The 18,400-nt window shown below is 56.0% G+C and overlaps 1 protein-coding gene across 1 annotated transcript in view; it reads right to left on the bottom strand.

The window, feature by feature from the left end:
* LOC142291008 (transient receptor potential cation channel subfamily V member 1-like) overlaps nt 1–18,400 on the bottom strand; it is a 218,308-nt gene that overhangs the window by 113,552 nt on the left and 86,356 nt on the right. The window contains exon 5 of the mRNA XM_075335190.1: nt 989–1,129. Coding sequence (XP_075191305.1) covers nt 989–1,129 — 141 coding nt within the window. The remainder of the gene's footprint in view (nt 1–988; nt 1,130–18,400) is intronic.

The raw sequence follows: 18,400 nt of genomic DNA on the forward strand, positions 1-18,400 counted from the left end.
GAGCACGATGGGGGGTGCGCAGCATGGGGGATGGAGCACGATGGGGGTGCGCAGCATGGGGGATGGAGCACGATGGGGGGTACGCAGCATGGGGGATGGAGCACGATGGGGGGTGCGCTGCATGGGGGATGGAGCACGATGGGGGGTGCGCAGCATGGAGGATGGAGCACGATGGGGGATGTGCAGCATGGGGGATGGAGCACGATGGGGGTGCGCAGCATGGGGGGTGCGCAGCATGGGGGATGGAGCACGATGGGGGGTGCGCAGCATGGGGGATGGAGCACGATGGGGGTGCACAGCATGGGGGATGGAGCACGATGGGGAGTGCGCAGCATGGGGGATGGAGCACGATGGGGAGTGCGCAGCATGGGGAATGGAGCACGATGGGGGGTGCGCAGCATGGGGGATGGAGCACAATGGGGGGTGCGCAGCATGGGGGATGGAGCACGATGGGGGTGCACACCTCCCCCCCAAAACACACACACACCGCCACACGCGCACCGCACAACACACCACACACACACTGGAGACCACAAACACTGCCCTACACAGACACCCACACACAGACAACGCCGCACACACACAACACCCAACACACAAACACCGCGGCATACACAAATATACGCACATACCGCGCAACACACACACTGCACAAAACATATCTCCCCCAAAACACACACTCCACACCCACACAAACCGCGCAACACTGCAGACACACAGCGCTCCACAAACAACGCAACACACACAACACAACTCACAAACAACACCGTTCTCACACCTCCCCACACCCAGAACATTTACAGCGCCCTACACAAACACTGGCAACTACACACAACAACATTGATATATATCACAAAAAACATACATTAACTACACAATAAATTCTAAAATACCCGATGCGTTAGAATCGGGCCACCTTCTAGTTCTATTATATGTGGTTATTAATTTGATTTGACCATTGTCAGATTTGAAACAAAAAAACACTTACCAAAGTAAAAACCGACACCTTTTTGTTTCTGCTGGAAAAACGACCCACTTGCCTTTACTTTCAAATCAGCTTTGTTTTCCACCAAAAGTTTTACTAACTGTAAATTTCTCTTTTCTATTGCTATGTGAAGCGCTCTCTGTCCTGTGGGCAACAAACAGAGGAATTACAAATAACAAGTCATACAGGCCAATGACAACATTTATATACTAGAAGATAAAATGCTGTGACCATGCAAGATATAAAGGGGAGAGCCTAATAACAAAGTAGATATCCTACAATTACCAATTATCACCTATCAATATGATATGTAATAAGCGTCTGTTCACTGGTGTCCCACCACTGGAACCCCCACAGATGACGAGAAAGGTGGTCCTATGTCACCTACTGCAATAGAACAGCAGATATGCATAAATACTCTATAAATTGTCTATCATGAGTTTGACGAAGACAGACAAGGGCTGTATTTGGCTATTTCCATTATAACCCAATAGACAATGAGTGAGGTGGCAGCACTACACATGCGTGACTACTGTTTCTTTCAAAGAGGGGACACAGGTGGTCAGTAAGGTTGTCTGTGGGATTGTCGCGGGCGGGGAGGACGCCGTCGCTGCTGCGCTCTCGCTAACGCTTGGGTCCGGCGCTGCTGCTGCCGCTGCTCGGTGGCTTGAGCGGTGGGCTGGATCCGGGGACTCGAGCGGCGCTCCTCACCCGTGAGTGAAAGGGGTGGTTGGTTTGGGGGATTTAGTCCGTGACGCCACCCACGGGTCGTGGTGAAGATGGGCACCACCGCTGCTGGTGACGGGGATCCCGGGAGCGATGGTAGGGAGCAGCTGGGATGTTGTTTTCCCCCTCCGTGGGTAGGGGTCGGTGGTCCCGGGGCCCGATGATGAGACGGGGAGGCAGGGTTGGTGAGGTGAAGGGTCGCAGGGACAGCGCGGCGCGGTGCCGGATGGCACGGGTGTACTCACTCAGCAAGAAAGGTACAAAGTCCTTGGTAAACCAAACGGCTGGATGGACGGGTCCCGCAGCCGACTGCTGTGTCTCTCCCTGGACAGGTGATGGCGGCTGTCTTTCCCTGCACCTTGATGTTCTCAGTTGACTACTATGGATTCCCAATGGTAGTCCACTCCCCGGTGTATAAGTACCAGAGGAGCCCGTTTGCCCGCAGGCGCTGGCCCTTGGGTCTCTAGCCTTAGGCGGTAGCTGTTAGCCTCACGGTGTGGGCGGTCTATCGGGTCTTTGGCTGTTAGGAAACCCCTGGGGTTCCGGTCACACTCGGATTTGACTATTATCGGCGGCTCCAAGCCTGGTCGGGGTCCGATGGCCCTGCCTGTGTGTGCTGGCTTCACTTCGCTCCCCGGTCGGTACCAGCGGGCCAACGTTCGACCCCAGTCCTACGGTTCCGCGTTGCTTCACCACTCCTGCAGACGGCCACCACCGTCTGCCAACCTTGCTGTCAGTGCCTGGGCCACAACCCAGACACCCAAGTCTTCACTCCTGACTCCTCAAACTCCAACACTGTATTACTCCTCCTCCTAACTGACACTTTTCCCGCCTCCAGGTCTGTGAACTCCTTGGTGGGTGGAGCCAACCGCTTGGCTCCGCCCCATCTGGTGTGGACAACTGTCACGGCCGGGCGGTCGGGCAGACCCAGGAGGTGGATCCACTGGACCGAACTCTCTGAGATGGTGGTAGGGAGTCCGGCAGCTGAAGCACTGATGGGCAGTAGAACAGTCCGTGCAAGTGAAGGCAGCGGAGGAGTCCCAGGGACCACGGAGTCACAGAAGGTGGTCTTGGTGACGTAGCTCAGGTTCGGAGGCCGAGGTGATATCAGGCGGGGTCCGGAACCTCTGGAGCAAGATGACGGGTCACCGCAGGGATCCGGGATGGTACGGACTGTCAGATGGCAGACGGACAGCGTGCGGGGATCAGGACACGGCAGACTGGCTGGCGAGGCAGGTATGGCTCTACAAAGACAGATAGGTGAGTACAGGCACATAAACACCAAGAGACCTGACTCCTAGCTCAGGGAACACGAAGATCAGGCCCCGCCCCCTTGGACAATGACCCCCTATATACCCTGTACCTGTGCAACCTCATTTCCTGTTAATGGACGCTGGCCCTTTAAGAAAGGGTCAGTGACCGCGCGCGCGCCCTAATGCGCATGCGCGCCGCCCGGGTGCCAGAAGCCAGGGAAGGAGGCTGCGAGGAGGACGCAGGGGAGCCGGCCAGGTCCAGGGAAGCTGTCGGGCGCCGGGATCGGGGGCCCGGAGCCCTGGGACGGACGGAATCCGGTGACTGGGGAGCGGAGAGCGTGGCAGGTGAGCCGGGGAACGGGGGTGAGGACCCGGGGAGCGTGACAGTACCCCCCCCCCCACGCCCCCCTCCCCGCAACCGGGACATGAAGGCACGGATAAGAGGAGTGCCCACGTTCTCCCTGGGCTCCCAAGACCTATCCTCAGGACCATACCCTTCCCAGTCCACCAGGAAGAACTGTCGACCTCGTACGGTCTTCATGGCCACGATATCCCTTACCGCATAGATGTCATCATCGGCAATAGGAGGAGGGGCCGGACTGGCAGCAGCGGAGAAGGGACCAAGGACAACCGGCTTGAGCAGAGAGACGTGGAAGGAGTTGGGTATCCTCATCGTGGCCGGGAGCTGTAGCTTGTAGGATACCTCATTGATCTTGCTGAGGACCTTAAACGGCCCGATGTAGCGAGGACCCAGCTTGTAGGAAGGTATCTTCAATCGGATGTACTGGGAAGCAAGCCAGACCAGGTCACCAGGAGAGAAACACGGAGGATCCAGACGTCTCTTGTCAGCGTGTTTCTTCATCCGCTGGGAAGCGCGCCCAAGGGACGCCTTGACAGAGTCCCAAATGGTAGCAAAGTCACGAACTGCAGTATCAGCAGCCGGGACATCCGATGAAGGGGATATAGGCAATGGGACGGCGGGCTGGAGTCCGTAAACAACATGGAAGGGAGATTCGGAGGACGACTCACTGACGTGGTGGTTATGGGAGAATTCAGCCCAAGGCAGAAGCGAGGACCAGTCGTCGTGATGGGCGTTGACATAGTGACGTAGGTATGAGGTCACGATTTGATTGACCCTCTCCACTTGGCCGTTAGACTGAGGATGGTAAGAAGAAGAAAAGTCCAGAGTCACTCCCAGATGTTTGCATAGAGCCCTCCAGAAGCGGGAGGTGAACTGAGTTCCTCTGTCGGACACTATGTGGGATGGAAAACCATGCAAGCGGAAGATGTGATGTATATAGGCTTCCGCGAGTTCCTGAGCAGAGGGCAGTCCGGCCATAGGAACGAAGTGGGCCATTTTGGAGAATCGATCAACCACGACCCATATGACTGTGTGCCCGGAGGATAATGGCAAGTCCGTAATAAAGTCCATTGCTATGTGTTGCCACGGGACTGAGGGTATCGGTAAAGGCAGAAGACGGCCATGGGGCAAGTGTTTGGGCGTCTTGTTCCTGGCACAGGAGGAGCAGGCAGAGACAAAAGCAGCGACGTCCGTGCGAAGGGATGGCCACCAGTAATGGCGTACAATCGCACCCCATGTTCTCTTCTGACCAGCATGCCCGGCTGTTTTTGAGGCATGACCCCAGTGTAACACTTTTTGCCTGTCGGTATCGGAGACATAGGTCTTCCCGGGCGGTATCTGGGCTAGGGTGACAGGGGCCACCGGAATGATGTTGCTAGGACAGATGATGGGTTGGGTAGTCTCTTCCTCCTGCTCCATGGGCATGAAAGACCTGGACAAGGCATCAGCGCGTACATTCTTGTCCGCGGGTCGGAAGTGAAGCTGAAAGTCGAACCTGGCAAAGAATAAGGACCACCTGGCTTGCCGTGGGTTCAGTCGCTGAGCGGACCGCAGGTATTCTAGGTTCTTGTGGTCCGTGTAGATGATCACGGGATACACTGCACCTTCCAGGAGGTAGCGCCATTCCTCCAGTGCCAGTTTGACTGCCAAGAGCTCTCGGTCCCCGATGGTATAGTTGCGTTCAGGCGCTGAGAAGCCCTTGGAGAAGAATCCGCAAGTCACCATCTTCCCGGAGGAGGACTTCTGCATGAGCACTGCTCCGGCTCCTGAGGAGGAGGCATCCACCTCCAAGGTGAACTGGCGGTTTAACTCCGGACGGTGAAGTACAGGCGAGGAAGCAAAAGCCCGCTTCAAAGAGCCAAACGCGGCGTCGGCCGCAGGCGACCAGTCCTTTGGATTTGCCTCTTTCTTAGTCAAAGCGGAAAGTGGAGCAGTCAGAGCAGAGAAGTGAGGGACGAATTGGCGGTAGTAGTTGGCGAATCCCAGGAAGCGTTGGATTGCCTTCAGTCCAGAAGGGGGAGGCCAGTTGAGAATGGCGGAGACCTTCTTGGGATCCATCTGCAGTCCAGTCTCAGAGATGATGTACCCCAGAAATGGGAGAGAAGACTGCTCAAAGACACACTTCTCATACTTCGCGTACAGACGGTTCTCTCTTAGTCGTCGTAGAACCAGCTGTACGTGCTCTCTGTGGGTTGGGAGGTCCGGAGAGAAGACAAGGATGTCATCTAGATATACTACCACACAGGTGTAGAGGAGGTCTCGGAACACGTCGTTCACCAGTTCTTGGAAGACGGCAGGAGCGTTACACAGGCCGAAGGGCATCACGCAGTACTCATAATGTCCATCGCGCGTATTAAACGCGGTCTTCCATTCGTCACCAGAGCGGATGCGCACCAGATTGTAAGCACCCCGAAGATCCAGCTTGGTGAACAGACGAGCTCCTCTAAGCCGGTCAAACAATTCGGGGATGAGCGGCAGAGGGTACTTGTTCTTAACAGTGATCTGATTCAGACCCCGGTAGTCGATGCAGGGACGTAAATCGCCCTCTTTTTTCTTGACAAAGAAGAAACCTGCTCCAGCAGGAGAGGAGGATCTCCGAATGAATCCCCTAGCCAGGCTCTCTGAGATGTAAGTAGACATAGCCCTTGTTTCGGCTGGAGATAAAGGATATATCCGTCCTCGTGGTGGCGTTGTTCCAGGGAGCAGGTCGATGGCACAATCGTAGGGACGATGTGGCGGCAGTACCTCGGATTCTTTTTTATCAAAGACATCAGCAAAGGACCAATAAGCCGAGGGCAGCCCCGGTAGGTTCTCAGGAACCGGAGGTCGTCGGATGGGTTGTGTGGATTTTAGGCATCTCTCATGACACGAAGCACCCCAGCGGGTGATTTCGCCAGTGCCCCAGCTGACTGATGGTTCGTGAGTCCGTAACCATGGAAGGCCCAGCAGGATCTGATGGGACATGTGCGGAAGGACGTAGAAGGCGATGTTCTCGGTGTGAAGAGCACCGATGCGCAGTTCAACCGGCCTGGTGGTCCAGGAGATGGTGTCAGAAAGGGGTCTCCCATCCACAGAGGCAATTACTAGGGGCTTATCGAGTGGAGTAACAGGCAGCTGGTACTTGTCCACCGTGGCCTGCTGGATAAAATTGCCTGCTGCTCCGGAGTCGAGGTATGCCTCAGCCGTGAAGCGCGTCTCTCCTGTTGACACTTGTACCGTCCACATAACTGGGTCTGAGAGAGTCCCAGCACCTAGGGTGGCCTCTCCTACCAACCCTAGGCTTTGGAGTTTCCCGGCCTTTCCGGACAGGAGCGTAAGAGATGAGTGCCCTCTCCGCAGTAAAAGCAGAGGCCTTTGGCGAGCCGCTCTGCTCTACGTTGGTCAGACTGTCGTACTCGGTCAACCTGCATGGGCTCGTGGACAGGAATCCCAGCTGTTGATGAGTGAGGCACAGAGGACTTCTGTGGAGGAGGGGAGTGCCGTACTGCACGTCTCTCACGATACAGCTCTTTGGAGCGTTCCTGGAAACGAATGTCCACTCGAGTGGCTAGGGCAATCAGGGCATCTAGGGTGGAGGGCACGTCACGACCCGCCAACTCATCCTTGATGCGACTCGAGAGTCCTTCCCAGAAGGCGGCTGTCAGGGCCTCATTATTCCACCCGAGTTCAGAAGCCAAAGTACGGAAACGGATGGCGTATTGGCCCACCGTCAGTGTTCCTTGACGTAGGCGGAGGAGTGATGAAGCAGAGGCAGAAGCGCGTCCCGGCTCGTCAAAGGTGCTGCGGAATGCCTGCAGGAACTGTTGAAGATCCTTGGTCATGGGGTCCTCCTTCTCCCACAAGGGGTTCATCCACGCCAGCGCCTCGCCCTCTAGGTGGGACATTATAAAGGCGACCTTGGCTTGGTCGGAGGCGAACAGATGTGGCAGCTGCGTGAAATGAAGGGAACATTGATTTATGAAGCCCCTGCAGGTCTTGGGATCTCCAGCATAACGAGGAGGTGACGCCAAACGGAGTCGGGAAGCATCTGACGAGGTTGCCACTGGTGCGGGGGCCATGGCTTGCCTGGCGGGGGACCTGGGTGCCGCAGGCGTCATTGATGCTTGTAATGTGTACAGGCGGGTGTCCACGGAGGTCATGAATTGCAGCATGCGGGTCTGGACTTCATGCTGACGCTGGAGTTCCTCTTGCAGGACCGATAGTGCTGCAGCGGGATCCATGGCCTGATCTTACTGTCACGGCCGGGCGGTCGGGCAGACCCAGGAGGTGGATCCACTGGACCGAACTCTCTGAGATGGTGGTAGGGAGTCCGGCAGCTGAAGCACTGATGGGCAGTAGAACAGTCCGTGCAAGTGAAGGCAGCGGAGGAGTCCCAGGGACCACGGAGTCACAGAAGGTGGTCTTGGTGACGTAGCTCAGGTTCGGAGGCCGAGGTGATATCAGGCGGGGTCCGGAACCTCTGGAGCAAGATGACGGGTCACCGCAGGGATCCGGGATGGTACGGACTGTCAGATGGCAGACGGACAGCGTGCGGGGATCAGGACACGGCAGACTGGCTGGCGAGGCAGGTATGGCTCTACAAAGACAGATAGGTGAGTACAGGCACATAAACACCAAGAGACCTGACTCCTAGCTCAGGGAACACGAAGATCAGGCCCCGCCCCCTTGGACAATGACCCCCTATATACCCTGTACCTGTGCAACCTCATTTCCTGTTAATGGACGCTGGCCCTTTAAGAAAGGGTCAGTGACCGCGCGCGCGCCCTAATGCGCATGCGCGCCGCCCGGGTGCCAGAAGCCAGGGAAGGAGGCTGCGAGGAGGACGCAGGGGAGCCGGCCAGGTCCAGGGAAGCTGTCGGGCGCCGGGATCGGGGGCCCGGAGCCCTGGGACGGACGGAATCCGGTGACTGGGGAGCGGAGAGCGTGGCAGGTGAGCCGGGGAACGGGGGTGAGGACCCGGGGAGCGTGACAACATCAGACACTGGAGGGAGGCAACAAGGATTTTGTGTTTGGCTGGTGTCCCTGTCTAGTGGGGGTGGGGTGTTTGTATGTTATCTGTGACGACCTGGCTAGTCCAGGGCGCCACAGTAGGGTTCCCAGAGATAAGACACTTAACCCTATTCCTGACGCAGGTGAAGAGTTTAAATTGAGTATTAACCCCTTTACAGCTTCTGACAAAGCCTAGCAGCTACCATGTGCCATTTATATTACTAAAGGCCGCTTTACACACTGCGATATTGGTCCCGATATCGCTAGTGTGGGTACCCGCCCCCATCTGTTGTGCGACACGGGCAAATCGTGCTTCACACGTAGACATGTCCGATTTTCTCCGGCATCATGGGTGTCACATGGCTCGCACATGGACCGCACGGATGTGATCTGTGTGACACGCACCGAAGAAAACACACGTGTCTGTGAAAAAAAAGAAAAATTCTATACTCACCTTCTCCAGAGCTGCTGTCTCTGCTGCTGCTGTCACTCGATTCCGACCCCCACTCATTATGCTCATTGCATATTCACTCCACTGCGGGCCGGAAGCAGCAGCAGCAGTGGGGAGTCGGCAGGACCGGAGACCAAAGATCAGCACCACAGACAGTAACGCCAGGGACAGGTGAGTAGAAAGTTCCCGTTCTCCGTGTGTTATCACGGATAACACACGGAGAACACATGTGTGCCATAAATACGGCACACGGAGGGTAATGCGCACCTTTGACATGTCCGTGAAAAATGTGCGTGATTTTCACAGACGTGTGAAATGGGCCTATAGCTAAATGCCTAGGGCAGCTACATTCTTATGACTGCCGAGACTCAACAGCCCGAACCAAAGTCCTACGTAATAACCACACCACACGTGTAATTTAACCATAACTTTTACTGGAGAGGTAGATAGACTAAGGGGTACTTTGCACGTTGCGACATCGCTACTGCGATATCGTCGGGGTCAAATAGAAAGTGACGCACATCCGGCGCCAGTAACAATGTCGTAACGTGTAAAGCCTAGATGCACCGATAAACGATCGCAAAAGCGTCGAAAATTGGTGATCTGTGCAGTGTCGGACCTTTCCATAATGTCGCACCAATAGGAGATACGATGTTGTTCCTCGTTCCTGTGGCAGCATACATCGCTGTGTGTGAAGATGCAGGAGCAAAGAACATCTCCTACCTGCCTCCACCGGCTATGCGGAAGGAAGGATGGGGGCGGGATGTTTACATCCCGCTCATCTCCGCCCTTCTGCTTCTATTGGCTGTGACGTTACACGACCCACCCCCTTACGAAGGAGGCGGGTCGCCGGCCAGAGCGACATCGCAGGGCAGGTAAGTGCGTGTGAAGCTGCCGTAGCGATAATGCTCGCTACGGCAGCTATCACGAGATATCGCATGTGCGACGGGGGCGTAACACTCATCTTTTGTGGATGGGGTACATCATGGCTCTCAACATCAGGCAACTGGCTATTAGCGAGAAAGCTGTGTGCTCCAACCGGACTCCCGATGCACGAACGTCTTCATATTTAGCCTACAAACTGCCGTGACTTGGTGAGGCACAATAGTAAAGAAATGAGGGAGGGAGGGTGGTAGATGAGCTCCGGGTCTCGCAAACAAGGAGCGCATGGAACAGGAAAATACAGGGGAATTTAAGGAGCATGAAGTAGGGATAATTTTAAAAACAGACTTTATTTATAAATATGATGTAACATTGAACAATCCAAAACTATCAATGGCAAATTGAATGATTATAAACATGAAATATAATAAAGATAATGAAAACTGTTGGAATTCTACAAGCAAAGTTAAAGTGATAAGAAACAAGACAAGGTATGCTGTATAACCATAGATGATTTTTCAGGATTTTTTTTTTAAACTGATTATTGTCTATTTCAGTGTTTAGCAAACTGTGACTCTCAAGTTTTCACAAAACTTTAAAGTCTTAATTTGTTCTGTGCTGAGTGCTATTGAGTTTCAGTTTCTAAGTGCTGCTCATACATATACATCTGTAGCAATCATTGATTTGATGCTTGAGCGTTTTGACAATGCCTTGTAGCCCCAATTAGTACTGTGCAAAATGTAAGGCTTCACACTTGTGTTGTTTTGCATCAGTCACAATCCGTCGCCTTGAGGAATTACGGTGTGGCTGCTTTCACACTACGTTTTTTTAACATGCGTCATGAACGTTTTATGCTGTAAAAGCGGATCCTGCTTTTACAGCAAAAAAAACGCATGCAAAACGCATGTGTTATTTTGCAGGATCCTGTCACTTTAAGTTTATGGGCGGGCATTGGAGTCATGTGATCGGGAGTCAGTGGAACTGAATGTGATATACTGGGAGCCGGCTTCTAACAGCTGCAGAGGCTCGTAACCAATGTAAACATCGGGTAACTTGCTTGGATACCCGATATTTACATTGGTTACGAGCATCCACAGGTGCTAGGAGCCGGGCTCCCTGCTCCCTGCACACGTAACCAACGTAAACATTGGGTAACTAAGAGAAACGCTTTCCTTGGTTACCCGATATTTATCTTGGTTACGAATGTCTGCAGCTCTCAGGCGGGGGAGAGGGGGAGGGTGAGAGAGGAGAGGGAGGGGGAGAGAGACAGAGAGGGAGGGGGAGAGAGGGAGGCGGAGAGAGACAGAGAGGGAAGGGGAGAGAGAGACTGATCACCCGAGGCTGGTTTCTGGGCATGCTCAGTAGAGCAAGCAGGATCCTGTCTATCAGCATGCCAGTGTTCACATGTGTGACGCCCTGGACCCCAGGGGTCACAGGTAACAACACCCACCACACAACACACCCCCATCCCTTGTGAGGACACACCAGTCACCTGAAAGGGAGACCTGATGCCTCCCTCAGGGCCAGTAGGGCACACCAGGTGGGCGGTGTCAGGCGCAAAGGCACGCCCACCGAGGAGACTACTGTCCTGAGGCAGCAAATACAAACGGTTAGTTGGGAGAAGGAGTTGTAGAGTAACAGTGACAGGAGGTGTGAGGAGCAGAGCTGTCAGGAACCCGAGTTGGAGCCTGGGATCCCCGTAACGTCAGGCAGGCAGACAGTGGTGGCCGACTGGAGGAGTACCGGTATAGAAACCGGCGGAACCGTAGGGACCGGGCCAGGGTTGGAGCCCGCCGGCCCTGAACCGGGGAGTCAACCGTTTACCGGAGCACCAAAAACCAGGTATTCAGGCCCCGTCCTAGCTTAGAAGCCACTGAGTGTAGGCAAATTAACTGATTGCAGTCTGGACCTCACGGGTTCATCCTCACCCAAAGTCCCGAAAGAAAGCCACAGCCCACCGATACCGGGTGAGAGCCACCGCCAAGGGCCAAACATCCGACGGGCCAGCACCTGCGGGCAACCGAGGGCTCTTCCGGCAGCTAAACGTCGGGGAGTGGGCTACCACTGCCCAGGCAGGGGAGCCGAAAACCACAACAAGAGGTGCAAGGGAAAGGGGCCATCATCAGCCTCACAAGGGACACAAGCAGCCGGCTGCTGGACCCGACCATACCCGAACTTTGGTTTACCAGTGACTCTGAGTGTGAATTAATAGTGAGTACATCAGTGCCATCCGGGCACGACATCGCACCGCAGCACGGTGCCCTGCACCCCGACAACATCATCGCCCGTTCCACCGGGTCCCGGGACACACCGCCCCTACCCACAGAGGGGCTAACATCCAGGCTGCGCCTTCAACACCGATCCCGGGAGCCCCCTTCACTCCAGCCGCAGCGGTAGTGCATCCCGTCACCACGACCCGTGGGTGGCGTCACGACCTATACAACGACAACGGCTGTGAACCTCGTCCCACACCACCACCCCACTGCCTCCCCGTAACAGAGCGACGTGGCCCCCGGTCCGGAGCCACTCGAGCCACCGACAACCCGAGCCCGGACCTCGAGTGGCTCGGCCCGGCCAGGGAGCGGCCGAGCTCCTCTCAGGGCGGTACACATCGCCTCTTCTGGCATCACGAACAGGATTCGGACAGTCCATTTACCTGTGGAAGTGCGCCTTAGAAGTATCTGTCAGGGCGTCCTGCCGAAAAAGTTGAATTTCCACCATTTTGGCGCGAAAGTTTCCTGCTCAAGTCGTCTTCCCCGAGCAGTGAAGGCGCGAAGGTGAAGCCCCGCCCCCGAAGGAGGAGTGCTGGAAGAAAACCAAAGGGGAAGGCGGGCGGAGAGGCTGCCTGATGTGACCGAGAAGATAAAAGGCAGGGACTCCAGGATCCTGCATCCGTTCCGTTCCTGGATCCCAACAGTGCAGCAGCAGCATGGCAACTCCAGTCCAGAGTCCCGAGATCCTGGAGCCTGCGCCAGGAACAGCGGCGTGGGTGAAGGCCCGGACGGAGGAGATGTGCCGGTAAGCTTCCTAGTAGAGCACTGGGCGGTGGAGATGGGGGAGATAGTGGCTGCCATGCGGGCCCGTGAGAGGATGATGGTGTTGCAGGGTGGAAAGGCGACCCACGTCCCTATGCCCTTGAGGGGTCAGCCATCACGGCTGAGGGGCTCGGTCTGCTGCTGCCCGCCATACCGCCTCCTCCATTGCCCGCAGTGGTTGCCACTGCTCCTCTATCCGTATCCCCACCCCCGACACTGGTGGCGGAGTCCATCCCGGGCGCTCCTGGGAAGCTGCTTGGGAAGCTGGCCCGGACCTGTTGTGGAATCCGGCCACACTGTCCCCGTTGTCCGAAGAGACCCGTTCCTGGCCAGCATCTGATCCCAAAGCGGCACCGGCTGTTCCGGAAGTGACCGCGCCCAAGCGCGCACCGACCTTGGTAGGCCGCCCAGCCAAGAAGGCCCAGAAGGCAAAGCAAGCCGCTCCAGGGTCGCGGGCCTTGGCTGAGGTTCCGCGGGGAGGCAGGTGCAAGGCAGCAGAGCCGGCCGCGACACAGCGGAGCTCCCCTTTGAGAATGCTGATTGTAGTCGACACCGGGGAGCGCCGGCTGGGCCTGACCCCCACTGAAATAGACCCCGGGCATGCGGCTGCCCCGTATTGGGAGCGGCAGCCTAGCCAACTGAGCCGGGAGATCGCGGCCAGAGAGAAGAGAAGAGAGGAGGTCCTTGCCCGTACCATCGAAGGGAAGGAGCATCTGGGGAGTGCCGGATACTGGGTGTGGGGCCCGAACTACCAGGGCCAGGTCAGAAGGTTCAACCGGGACAAAGGCTGGGGGTTCCTGTATGACCCCACCTTGGAAGGTGAAGTCTTCTTCTCCCGGCGGGATGTAAATGCCCATCTCCTGTTTGGGCACCCGGACCGTGACCTCCTGCCCGGCGATCTAGTGCACTACACTCGGCACCGAGGGAAGAGGGTTTGGTTTGCCCTGGATGTCCGGAGCGATAGACAGCCCCCTCCTCCACCGTACAGCCCCGAAGTGGAGGTGGAAGAGGAGTACCCCACCGATTAAGGAGCTGGTAGCCCGTAGGCTATAAAAGGACCCGTCCCCGTTGGGACTTGTGTTTGACCCCAGATTGATCTTTGTTGCGTGAGTGACTGCTCATGGACAAGGCCGTGGACTTGCTGGCCACCCAAAAACTATTGGGCTTGTAAATATTGCCCCATCCTGCCCCCTTTTACCATGCCTTCCCGTTCCGTTAGCCTCCGGAGAGGCAGATTGGAGGAAGGACCCGCAGCAGAGCAGGCTGGGGTCTGGTCACCACCGGGACCGGTGACCATCCTCCGGGGAGCCCTTTGACAACTGCCGGTTGCGCCGCACCATACCCGTTCCCGCTTGTGTGATCTGGCCATGTTCCTGTTTCCGGACTGGGGAAAAGGGGTGCTGCCCATTTCTTAGGGGCAGCATCAAGGCTAGGTTGTTTGGGTGGATAAGGCGGAAGGACATGAACCCGTTCCGTTAATAAAAGTTATGCAACGTTAAAGTAAAATGCCTCCCGTTATGGGAAGACCTTCAGTAACCTTGTGTTTGTAAAAATGTTATTATACTTGTAACTGTTCACGTTGGGACACACTGCCCCTACCCACGGAGGGGCTAACATCCAGGCTGCGCCTTCAACACCGATCCCGGGAGCCCCCTTCACTCCAGCCGCAGCGGTGATGCATCCCGTCACCACGCCCCGTGGGTGGAGTCACGACCCGTACAACGACAACGCGGCCCCCGCCTGCGAACCTCGTCCCACACCACTACCCCACTGCCTCCCCGTAACAGAGCGACATGGCCCCCGGTCCGGAGGCGCTCGAGCCACCGACAACCTGAGCCCGGACCTCGAGCGGCTCGGCCCGGCCAGGGAACGGCCGAGCCCCTCTCAGGGCGGTACACATGCATGCAGTATAATCAGGATCCAGCAATTTGCAGTATTTGGACGCAGCTCAAAAATGCTACAAGTAGCGTTTTTGAAAAATGTTAAAAAACTGCAACTCGCTGTATCCTCACTATAACGCACGCAAACGCAGGTGAACACATGTTGACGGGAGTCCATTGCAAATGCATTGAAATGAAAACGCATTTGCACTGGATCCGTTTTTGCGTTAAAAAAATGTTCATGATGGATGTTAAAAAAACGTAGTGTGAAAGCAGCCTATCCTGAAAAACATTTTGCAGGAATCAGTTTTTTCCCCATAGACTTCTATTAGCGACGGATTGTGACTGATGGCACTGCGTTACATCTGTGATGCCCCTGATCTATTTAGGGTGTCACAGGGTACCGAACTTCTTTTTCTTCTGGTGCAGGACTCAACTCCCCATGGTTCTGGGATCCTAACCTTTGGTATTGCTCCATCAGCATTCAAATCCTAGTCACACCTTACACAACACCCTGTCAGGCACACCAGTGGGTGGTCTAGCTGGAAAAGGGCCACTTGCCTAGGAGTCAGGCAGACTGGTGGGAGGGAGGAAGTCAGAGAGAGGAAGTGAGAAGCAGTGTAGTGGTAGCCCTCAAAGAGTGAGGAGCTAGGAGTTGGAGCTCCCTAGGAACTTTTGGCTAGGTCGCAGGCGGTGGTCTGGGACCAAAGGAGTCGGAGATCCGGTCGCAGGGTATTGGAGAAAGGTGTCAGGCTGAGTTTTGGGGAACGGTCGACACCGGAGTACCTAGTAACCGAACCTGTACCGAGCACGGCGGGTACTCCCGGGAGTAGCTTCACACAACCTGATAATTAACCTATGGAGGATAGTCTCTTTATGAACTTTCCCCAAGAGCTCAGAGATCGAAGGCATCAACACAACGAGGGGGATAGGGCTTTCCAGCTTATGCGGCCCACTGAAATCCCAAGTGTCAGCCATTGAGAGCACAGCTTCCCTACTTAAGATTGGGGAGCGGGACCTCGACAGCTTCAAGCAGCGGGGTCACTCAGAACATCTAAACTACAGTGCATGGAAGCAAGGTATAGACTACTAGCAATACCAACAGGAGCGGACTCCCGGACGGGCTCCCCTGAAGTGGCAGTGGCACCCAGAGACTTGGTTTACTTCTGTGTCAGAGTCTGCTTTGCAGTCGCTTCACTACCAACATTGCCTGAGTGAGTACGCTGTCCTCCCCTGCTTCCAATCTGCACCGCGCTCCCCTATAATCTCCATCATCCAGTCCCAGGGCCTCCCCTACTCGTACAGGGAACGTCATCTGGCTGCCCCACTCCCCCAGGTACTCCCATTGGCAGCGGCGATACTCCCCTTACTGCGAACTACGGATGGCGTCACAAACTCTTATCCCCTGTAAATACCCCCATTTGCATTTGAAGTGGCCGTGAGCCCCTGGGTCCAGAGAGCCTCAAGCCACAGCAACCCCTGGATCCGAGCGGTTCGACCGCTGCAGGGACGGCACACATCCGCCATGTGACGGATCAGTTGTTTACTGACTGACCGTCAGGCGGGAGCAACGCTGAATGTAATGTTTTTTGTGTGCGGCGGATCAGTTTTTTACTGTGAGCATGCGCACAGTAAAAAAACATGATCTACTGTAAATTCAGGTCCAGCGGCTGGAACGATCAGCTGATCGGCCGGCGGCCGCCTTTTGTAGCTGATCGTTCACAAAGGCGGCCGCCGGGCGATCAGCTGATCGTTCACAAAAGCCGGCCGCAGGCAAAACAGTAAAAAAAAACAACAAAAAACAACGGATCATTTTTTTGCAGCATCAGTCACATCAGTTGTGCCACTATCTGCAACGCATCCATTGCATCAGTCACACAATTGATTGTGACGGATGCAAAAAAAAACTGCAAGTGTGAAATCAGCCTTAACTTACACACTGTGGATAAAAATCTTGCAAGAGAAAAATGTCTGTTCCCCCACTTATCAATCATTTCTTGTCTCTGCCTCTCTCCAAAACTGCTCAGATCTGTTTTCACTTCTGTCTTCAGTGGGGGATCATATTGCATCTGCTGCCAAGTGAAGTCTATAGAGAGGAGAGGAGAGAAGCTGGAGCAAGAAATAGGTACAGCCATAGCCGGCTTTAGGCATGTGCGACTTGTGCGGCCGCACAGGGCGCCGACGGCCATGTTTCAGGGGGTGCGCCGCAGAGAGGTAAGAAGTTAATTTCCTGCCTCTCTGTGCGGGCGGCCGACTGCCTGCCTCTCTGTGCGGGCGGCCGGCTGCCTGCCTCTGTGCGGGCGGATGGCCGGGTGCCAGCCTCTCTGTGCGGGCAGCCGGGTGCCTGCCTCTCTGTGCGGGTGGCCGGCCGGCTGCCTGTTTCTCTGTGAGTGCAGCCGGGTACTTGCCTCTCTGTGTGGGTGGCTGGCCGGCCAGCTGTCTCTCTGTGCGGACGGCCGGGTGCCTGCCTCTCTGTGCGGACGGCCGGGTGCCTGCCTCTCTGAGCGGGCGGCCGGGTGCCTGCCTCTCTGAGCGGGCGGCCGGGTGCCTGCCTCTCTGAGCGGGCGGCCGGGTGCCTGCCTCTCTGAGCGGGCGGCCGGGTGCCTGCCTCTCTGAGCGGGCGGCCGGCTGCCTGCCTCTCTGAGCGGGCGGCCGGCTGCCTGCCTTTCTGAGCGGGCGGCCGGCTGCCTGCCTCTCTGAGCGGGCGGCCGGCTGCCTGTCTCTCTGAGCGGGCGGCTGGCTGCCTGCCTCTCTGTGCGGGTGGCCGGCTGCCTCTCTGTGCGGGTGGCTGGCTGCCTCTCTGTACATGTGGGCGGTCGGCCTCTGTGTGGGTGGCCGGCCGGCTGCCTGCCTGCCTCTCTGTGCGGGCTGCCGGCTGCCTGCCTTTGTGCAGGCGGCCGGCTGCCTGCCTGCCTCTCTGTGCGGGCTGCCGGCTGCCTGCCTTTGCGCAGGCGGCCGGCTGGCTGCCTGCCTCTCTGTGCTGGAGGCCGGCCAGCTGGATATCTGTCTGTGAGGGCAGCGGTGGCTGTGTGGAGCAGGGCGGTGTGGCTGATGTCCCAGATGCTCTGGGTTCAAATGATGGCATCCGGGGCAGCACGTGTCCAGATAAAGCCCTCAGCTCAAGGTCTTGTCATTGAACTGAGAGCTCAATCTGCTCCGGAGGCTAATTCTTTGAAGCCCGCACCGCTGACAGAGCATCTGGGACACCCGCCGCACGAGCCTGCTCCACACAGCCAGCACAGCTTCTGCTGCCAGCACAGCCCTACCGCTGCTAGCACAGCCCACACCGTTCTCACCGCAGTGCCTGTCTCCTGTGACTCTGCTCCCTTTCTAGTAAGACAACAATGGAGCATAAGATGGACCCCATTTTTTTACCTTTTTTTATCTCTAAATTTGGGGTGCGTCTTATAATCCAGTACATTGTATAAAAAAAAAAAATGGTATGTGCTATTGTTACCATCAAGGATATGTGATTGTGTTCCTCGAGATGCAAGGGGTGTTGTGTGTGTGTGTGTGTGTGTGTGTGTGTGTGTCCTTACATAGTAGTATATTAATATGCACCATTATTGTAAAATGGCACCTCCTTGAAGCATGACCACATACACTCTTTGTAATAAAATGATGCCCCACTCCAGTCCATAAAAGGGAAGTCCAGTACTTGGACAACCCCTTCTCATTCCCCTTGTTTGCCACAGAAAAATAAAGAAAGCTATACGCCCCTCCGGTACAGCCTCGGTTCCAGCGATGTCTAAAACTGCGTTCCAGGGAAATCTGTGACATTCTTATGACACACGAGCCCCAAAAGCAATCAGCGCCAGCTTCCTTTTGCCCACCTTTT

This window comes from Anomaloglossus baeobatrachus, chromosome 2, assembly GCF_048569485.1.
Source record: "Anomaloglossus baeobatrachus isolate aAnoBae1 chromosome 2, aAnoBae1.hap1, whole genome shotgun sequence".
NCBI lineage: Eukaryota > Metazoa > Chordata > Amphibia > Anura > Aromobatidae > Anomaloglossus > Anomaloglossus baeobatrachus.